Genomic DNA, 8507 nt, shown 5'->3' with positions numbered 1-8507 from the left:
CTGAGTAGCTGGGATTACAGACACACACCACCACACCCGGCCAAGTTTTGTATTTTTAGTAGAGGTAGTGTTTCACCATTCTGGCTAGGCTGGTCTCGAACTCCAGACCTCAGGTGACCCACCCACCTTGGCCTCCCAAAATGCTGGGATTACAAGCGTGAATCCCTGTGCCCGACCCATCTTTCAGGTCTTAGCTGAAAATTATTTCCACTGGGAAGACCTCCCTGGCCCTTTCAGCTAGGTCAGGTTGCCCAGTGTCTAGAAGTCTTTTTTAGTTTCCCTCATAGCATTCATCCCATATTTACTTATTTCATTGTTTTCTTTGTTGACCTTAGCTGAAAGACTTTTATCTTTGGAGTGCTGAATATATGGATGATTGCATGGGTAGATGAATTACTCAGTCATGTGGTCAGCTTTGAAGGTTAATGTGCTAGCTGGAATGGAACTAGAATTTGGATGGAGAGGCATGGTACAGTTGTACCCACTCCATGTAGACACCACCAGCAGCAGCTTTACTGAGTGCCTGAGTGTGAACGACAGTATGTTAGGTTCTACCTCCATTACAGTTACTCTCGTCAAAAATGCAGAGACACGGGCAGCAATATGACCAGTCTTCAGTTTTTATTCAGAAAGAAAAATGAAGACAGCCAACCATGGTCAAAGCATGGAATTATTAACACGATAAAGACTTTCTTGAAAATTGTTGTTAAACAACTTTGGACATCTCCAGCATCTTTGCAAATCTTTGTTTTGATTCAAACAAATATTCAAAAAAATGTTTTGAATATTTTTGTCATTTTAAAATTTATTTTTGTTTGATGAAAGAATGTTGAATAATTTATTGAGCCAACAGTTGAAATGCTGTATAACAGGGAAGAAGAGTTAGGATTAACGGCGTTGGTACCATGAGAAAAATCGACTGCACAACTTGAACTATCCCATATGTCTTTGTATGTACAGAAAAATTGGAATGCAGAGTATGTTTTTGCTATTATACTTTGGATAAGAGTCTTAAAGGTTTTTTCACAGTTGGAGTAGTTACAGTCCATATATTATTATAAAATGTTTTAATAGTGAATTATATTGTTGCAATTTCTAACAAGTATGTTTGTGTTATCTAAATGAGAGCTTTTGGTATTTTAACATTTTAAAATTTCTTAATTTTATGGATTGTGATTTGTAGTTTGATTTAATTCCTTATGAGCAGTTATTTTTGAAATTGTTGTGTATAAGAATCTTAGTGAGCCATTCGTCAAACATGTCCACATAGACACGACTCTTGAAATCACATTTAATTTTGAGAAATAAGTCCATAGAAATCTTTACTGTGTGAATGTTAGAATGTGGTCTTGTATATATTTCTCAGGGGAGTTGTGCTTAGAGGAAACCGATATGATAGCTCAGTGGTACTGCATTAATTTTCTCTCTCCAAAAATGTGTATATGCATTTTGTCCTTTGGGTTTTAGTGGTTTGGGTAAAATATCTTAGAATACATTGTCTCATTAACAATTTTGATAAAGAAAATTCTCTTTCTTAGATTTGTCCAAGTCTAGTCCATTGTTTTAAAACTGCTTTTAATTTTCTAGAGTTAAGCTGAAATATGTAAAACTAAAGAATTATCTGAAGGAAATATGTGAATCTGAAAAGAAGGCTCGTACTCGAAACCAAGAATATTTAAAGCGATTTGAGCGTGTCCAAGCTCATGTTGTACACTTCACCACAAATACAGAGAAGCTTCAAAAACTGAAGGTGACTTCCTGTTTTTTACTATGTTTTATTTAATTTATTTATTTATTTATTTTTTCAAGATGGGGCCTCAATGTGTTACCCAGGCTGGACTTGAACTCCTGGACTTAAGCAGTCCTCCTGTCTCAACCTCCTGAGTAGCTGGGATTACAGATGCACACCCCATGTAGCTGTGTACCTTCTGAGTAGCTGAAATTACAGGTGTACACCCCATGTAGCTGTGTACCTCCCGAGTAGCTGAGATTACAGATGCACACCTCATATAGCTGTGCACCTCCCGAGTAGCTGAGATTACAGGTGCACTTGCCATGTAGCTGTGTACCACCCGAGTAGCTAAGATTACAGGTGCACACCCCATGTAGCTGCGTACCACTCGAGTAGCTGAAATTACAGGTGTACACCTGTCTCTTATACACATCTAGATGTGTATAAGAGAGCACCTCCCGAGTAGCTGAGATTACAGGTGCACTTGCCATGTAGCTGTGTACCACCTGAGTAGCTAAGATTACAGGTGCACACCCCATGTAGCTGCGTACCACTCGAGTAGCTGAAATTACAGGTGCACACCCCAGGTTTATGTTTTGTTTTTAATCTTTTTTTTGTCAAAATGAGAAATAATGAGTAGTAATTTTCAGATCAGTGGTAGTCACTAATGTTTAGTTGTTCATACTTAGGATTAAGTATCAGCTTTTTCTGTGAATTACTGTATGGCTAAATTTTATCAGAGAACTTGAAACTACATTTTCCAAGATTCTTCTTTAGTTGAGGAATCAATGGGATATCTGTAACACAGGCAAGATCACTAGCCAGTACCTGGCACGGTGTAACGCATGGTATTTGTTGGCTGAATGACTGAATTTGAGCAGCATTGGGGTTCCCTCTAGAAACTGATTCTGTCTTGAAAGGGTTCTTTTTCTGTGATCTGGGCCCCTCTCTGGCAAACAGTGCATTGGGACAGCAGTAAAGATAGAACTGTCCCCGAGGAGTTTACCTTCATGCTCCTGGACTGTGTGACCCAGAGTAACTGCCCTTGCAGCCCTCTCTTGTTCTGGCACCTTTTTCCCCTTGAAGTGCAGGTGCTTGGCTACCTGCTGCTGCTTGGCTACCTGCTGCTCCACAAATTAGGCCAAGTGTGGAGGGCCAGGAGCTAGGCCTTTATCCTCACCATTTCCACTGGTCAGGTGTTGTCCAATTTAACCCACCTTAACATTGATCTCAGGAGGAGTTGAATTCAGTATTCTGCCTGCTAGCCTGCTACTGAGCCCCCCTACCTTTTTTTTTCTTTTGCCCTGCAGTTTTTCTTCAGCCTTTTATTGTAAAATTATCAGATACACAGAAGAGTTAACATAATTATTGTGATGAACACTCATAATTCTCCATTTAGATGCAATAGTTTTAAATATCTTGTTGTATTTGCTTTGTATATTTTTTTTCTTTTCTCTGAGCCATTGAAAGTCTGCTGCAGGCATCATGACATTTCTTTCCTAAGCATTTGAGCATGGATCTCCTAAATGCAGGGGCAGTCTCCTACATAATCATACCATTATCACATCTAAGAAGATTAAAAATGATTTCATAATATTTTGTTTTTTGAGACAGGGCCTCACCCTGTCATCCAGGCTGAAGTGCAGTGGTGTGAGCATGGCTTATGGTAGCCTCAACCTTCTAGGCTCAAGCAAGCCTCCTTCCTCAGCCTTAAGCTGGGACTATAGGTGTGCACTACCATGCCTGGCTAATGTTTTAGTTTTTATAGAGATGAGGTCTGTGTTGCGCAGGCTGGTCTTGAACTCGTGGTCTCAAGCAATTCTCCTGACTTGGCCTCCCAGAGTGCTGGAATTACAGGTTTGAGCCACTGCACCCATACATAATATTATTTAATATTCAGCTCATATTTGCATTTCCCCACTTCTCCCAAAAAGTAACTTATTTTTCCAGACCAGGAGCCAACTAGGGCTCACGTATTGTTTTTTGCGTTACTGATTATTGTGCCTTTTTTGTCTCTTTTAATTGAATTTAGTCTCCTACCATTCCTCCTTTTTTTTTCCCCATGTAATTGGCTGTTTTGAAAAGGCAGTTCATCTGCTTGTAGAATGATCCACATTCTGAATCTAAGGCATCATTTAACTTGCACAGCATCTCCTGTATTTCCTGTGGACTGGAAATGTGGTCTATACAAGCACTGTCCAGTAGAATTTTCTTCAGTGATGGCAATGTTCTGTATATATACTGATGCTATCTAATATAGCTACTGCTCATATATGGCTATTGAGCACTTAAAGTGTGGTTTGTGACACTGAAGACTGTATTTTTAATTTTGCCAATTTTAATTAATTTTAATTTAAACAGTTACAGCCGAGGTTATACTTCCAACTGCATCCCATCAGGAGGCCCATGATGTCAGGTGGCCCCTGGGTGAGGCTGACTTTGACCCGTTGGTTAAGATGATGATCTCTAGTTGTCTCTATTGTAAGGTACATTTTTTTCCCCTTTGCATGTTAGTAACTAATCTGTGGAGTGATGAGTTGGCATCATGGGAATATTGTGTTCCTCAATACCCTTTTACCTAATCGTTTTAGGACCCATAGATGAGCCTTGCCTGAACCAGTTATTTCTAGTGGAGATTTTGAAAAATGGTGATTTTCTGTTTTATTGTATCTTCTGTTAACTGGCTTTCCTCTATAACAAAGAGCGTTTTCCCTATTTTCTTTCTTTCACCACCCCCCCCCTTTTTTTTTTAGCCTACAACAGCACCTGGTATTCTCAGGAGTCTCCCATCCAAGTATGAAAAAGGCCCAACCCTGCTTAGCCTTCAAGATCAGAGGAGAGCAAGCGTGTTCAGGGTGGTATGGCCATAGACCCCCTTTTTTTTTTTAATGTTATGATGGACTTGTGAATTTCTATTTACTAGTATGTTATCAATTACAGTAATTATTCTTTTTGTCATTTTATTGTCTTATATTTGGCCAGTGGGAGTCTCTCTAGATTGGCTCCTGTGTCCTTTTGACATAACCCCCTTAATTCTGAGCCTTCTTTGATCTGGGGCATAACAAGATATTCCAGGTTCACTTCACATTTTTTCTCCCTCAGATATGGAATTAGCCTCCTATCCAAGGAGCTGTGGTTCTTTTTAATGGCGAGGGGTATTTAGAAACCAAGATACATGTGCTCAGGTTAAATGTGCTCAGGCAATAGCAAGTTTTAGCTCCCCATTTTTTTATTTTAGTATTCGTGAAAAATGTTTAAAGTTCAAAAAAAGTTGTCAGTATCAATGTTGTAAACCACTTTTCAAAGATTTCACGGAGAAAATGAAAGTGATGGGCAAAGGAGGGAATTTTGTCTTCCCAATAAAATAAAGGAAAAATAGAAAATTTCTGCTGATTTTCATATTAAGGCTTCATTTAATTGTTGATTTCTTATTATGGCCAAATTTGAGAGGAAGGAATTTGAAGGGAAGAATCATCTTTTAAAGTTTTTTTATATTGAGAGCATTCGTTATATAAAATAAGATATGTTATAAAAAACTTGTATGAGCTACTAAAGACTGTCAACATGGGGGACCATTTTAACGTGACAAACTAGATAGGAATATGAAAAGCTCTATTAATAAATGTGGTTCAAAAATTATGTAGGTATTCCTTTTTTGAATTTTGGATGAGGAATGCCTTTAAAAAAAATTCTTCTAGTAGCATAAAAGGCCAAATCATGGCACTACACTCGGGAAGGATGTGAGTTCCATGGAGAACTGGACTTTTACAGTCACCCTAGGTCCAAAGCCAATGTTTGTTGTGTGCCTACGAACCCAGATAGCAATGTCAGAGACCCCACCAGTGATCCCACCTTCTTCAGCAGGCTGTGCAGTGAGCTGAGGTTCAACATAGGGGATGTTTGTCTCTGGTGTTTTCCCATTTCTTTCTGCTGCTGCTTTTTGGGCCAGTGTCCAGTGGTGGCCCAGGTATGCCAGAACCACTTGTCTCCTCTTAATGCTGCCCATCCAGGTATCAGATATTCACCTCCTTTCTTGATTGACCTCACATAAGTCTTAGGAGAAAGGTGTTCACAATGCATTGCCCACATACCCCAAAATGCCACAGGTATTTCACCTTGAACAGACTACAGTTAATACGCATGAGCTTCAACTTGGTAGAATTCCAGAAAGTGAAACCAAGTGAAGCAGTGTGAGAGAAGTGGGGATTTTGCCCAAATGGATACCAAGTGAGTTTCTCCCACTTTGTAGAGGTGGGCTGGGCCCAGTTCATTATATAATGTTAAAATCTCTTAAAATGAGCTAATTGCTGAAAACACTGTCAACTGGTTTTATGACTCATAATACTTTATTTGGAGGCCTATAATAATTTTTAGGGCTTTTAAAAGATATTGATGTGTTATGTAGTTTTGAAAATATAGTGTTATATCTGTGTTGCTACTTGTCAGTTGGATAAAGGGGCTGAATAAGCAGTTCAAAAATGTAAATATTAGGTCTGGGCATGGTGGCTCATGCCTGTAATCCCAGTGCTTTAGGAGGCTGAGGTGGGAGGATCACTTAAGGCCAGGAATTTGAGACCAGCCTGGGCAACATAGTGAGACCCCGTCTGCACAAAAGATTTAAAAATTAGCCAGCTCTGGGGGTGTGCACCAGTAGTCTCAGCTGCTCAGGAATCTGAGATGGGGAGAGGATCATTTGAGCCCAGGAGGTTGAGGCTATAGTGAGCTATGATGGTGGCACTGCAGTCTAGCCCTGGTGACAGAGCAAGACCCTGTCTCTCCAAAAAAAAATTAATAATAATAAAATAAATTTTAAAAAACCTAAGAATGTAAATATTAGTAATAATGCTGTGAGGAGTGTGCCCTCCTCTCCCTCATTCCGCCCCCCTGCTCCCTGTATTAGTTGCTTTTGTAAAAGGGGCCCCAGTTGGTCCTAACTTAAAGCAGTTTCACTCAGGTGCCCATTATCCTTGTCTCAGGTTGGGTTCTCCCTGAAGTAGACCTGGAGAACAGGGATTTGACAGTAAGTGGTTTATTTGGGAGATAAGGAATATCAGTAGGCAAGGGGGGATTAAGCCAGCTACCATAGTCAGCCCGGCGCCGAATCCTACAGGGAACTTCTGGCAAGTGGTTTGCACATTTGGGATATGTGTCCAGCAGCTCCTAAGCAGCATTGATTGAGGACTGATGGGCAAGGTTGTAGGTGGTAGGGAATTAACCAAACGCTCCCCAGAGCAGCCTTCCCAGGTTCTGAGAAGCCTTAGGCATGGAGCCCCAGATTCCAGAACTTAGGAGTGACCAGAAAAGTCCCAGGGACGTGTGTAGAACAGCATCTGCCTTAGCCTCCCTCATGGCAGTATTGCCAGGCATGGGGCTGACATGTCAGGGCATTCGGGGAGGATCCCCATAGCAGGCACAAGAGTCCTCATCTGGTTAGGTCTCTCCTTGGCCTGAAATGCTGGCTAAGGCTTTTCAGGACAAAGTCCAGACGCTGGTCTCTGCCTGCACAGAGCAGCCTCACCCTTATTACTCCTCCCAACACGTGCGCACACACATGTGCACACACACACACACACTCTCTCTCTCTCTTTGTCTCTCTCACACGAATACACAGACGTGCACATTTTTTCTCCCCATCTTTCCCTAATTTGTCCCCTTCCATCTTCTCCTGCCATCCCCATTTCTCCCTCTTATCTCTCCCCACTCTCCTATTCCTATCTCTTTGCCTCTTCTTACCCCCAAATCTGTCTCTTCCAGATCCTCTAACTCTTCCACCCCCATATCTTCCCACTGTCTCTCTACATCTTTATCTCCCGCACACGTACACACACACACACTCTCTCTCTCTCTCTCTCTCTCACACACACACAGTCTTACATCATCCACAGTACTTTAAGCATGCTGAACAATTTGCATTTCCTTGAAAGCACCACATTATCTCATACCTCCTTCAATTAGAAGGCCTTTTTCCCCCTGCCCTGCCTTAGGTCTGTGTCATAATTATCTCAGTAAGCACTTCCTTCATGGTATTATAATTGTTTACATGTCTGTTTTCCCACTTCACTGTGAGCTCCTTGTCTTATTATTTCAATGCTCTCAGTATCTGACCCAGAATATGGCACATAATAAGCACTCAGTAAGCATCGAGACTTCCCCCTTGACTGAAATTAATTCTTCCGTATTTTTTATCTCATTCTGTTATGGACCATGAACTAGTATGTGAGAACTAATGTGGTATTGATGATACTCTTTATTATACCATCCCAGTTAGCATTTCTGTTTAATAGCAGAGGGGTTTTGAATATATAATGTCATTATTTAAAGATGTGATTCTCCAGGCCTGGACAACATGATGAGAACCTGCAAAAAAATAGAAAAAGTTAGCTAGACGTGGTGGCATGTGCTCTAGTCCCAGCTATTGGCGAACTGAGGTAGGAAGATTTATTAAGCCTGGGAGGTTGAAGGGCAGTGAGCTGTGATCATGCCACTACACTCCAGCCTGGGTGACAGAGCAAGACCTTGTCTTAAAAAAAAAAAAAAAAAAGTAAAGTAAAATAGATGTGTTTATCCTTGAAAATTCAGTCATTAGGTTATGTATGCTTATAAGGGGCTAATATTTGAGAACACATCTTTTGAACTCTGATTTGATTTCTACTAAGGATTGTGACAGACATTGTGAGCAGGGCACAACCTTCAGGCCCCTGGAGGACAAAGTGTGTAGCACATACCACTTTTTATCAACCAGAGTGTCTTGCCTGTTAATATACATTAGTTGAAC

The 8507-nt window shown here is 40.7% G+C and overlaps 1 protein-coding gene across 4 annotated transcripts in view; it reads left to right on the top strand.

Annotated features, from left to right (window-relative positions):
- Positions 1-8507, top strand: part of KIZ (kizuna centrosomal protein) — a 121404-nt gene that overhangs the window by 9646 nt on the left and 103251 nt on the right. Inside the window, exon 3 of one of the 4 annotated variants that reach the window (XM_011967602.1) lies at positions 1588-1750. The exons of the other annotated variants lie outside the window; for them this stretch is intronic. Coding sequence (XP_011822992.1) covers positions 1588-1750 — 163 coding nt within the window. The remainder of the gene's footprint in view (positions 1-1587; positions 1751-8507) is intronic. 4 annotated transcript variants of the gene reach the window in all.

This window comes from Mandrillus leucophaeus, unplaced genomic scaffold, assembly GCF_000951045.1.
Source record: "Mandrillus leucophaeus isolate KB7577 unplaced genomic scaffold, Mleu.le_1.0 Scaffold803, whole genome shotgun sequence".
Lineage (NCBI taxonomy): Eukaryota > Metazoa > Chordata > Mammalia > Primates > Cercopithecidae > Mandrillus > Mandrillus leucophaeus.
The sequence above is the reverse complement of the archived record's forward strand: the minus strand, read 5'-3'. Positions and strand labels throughout refer to the sequence as shown.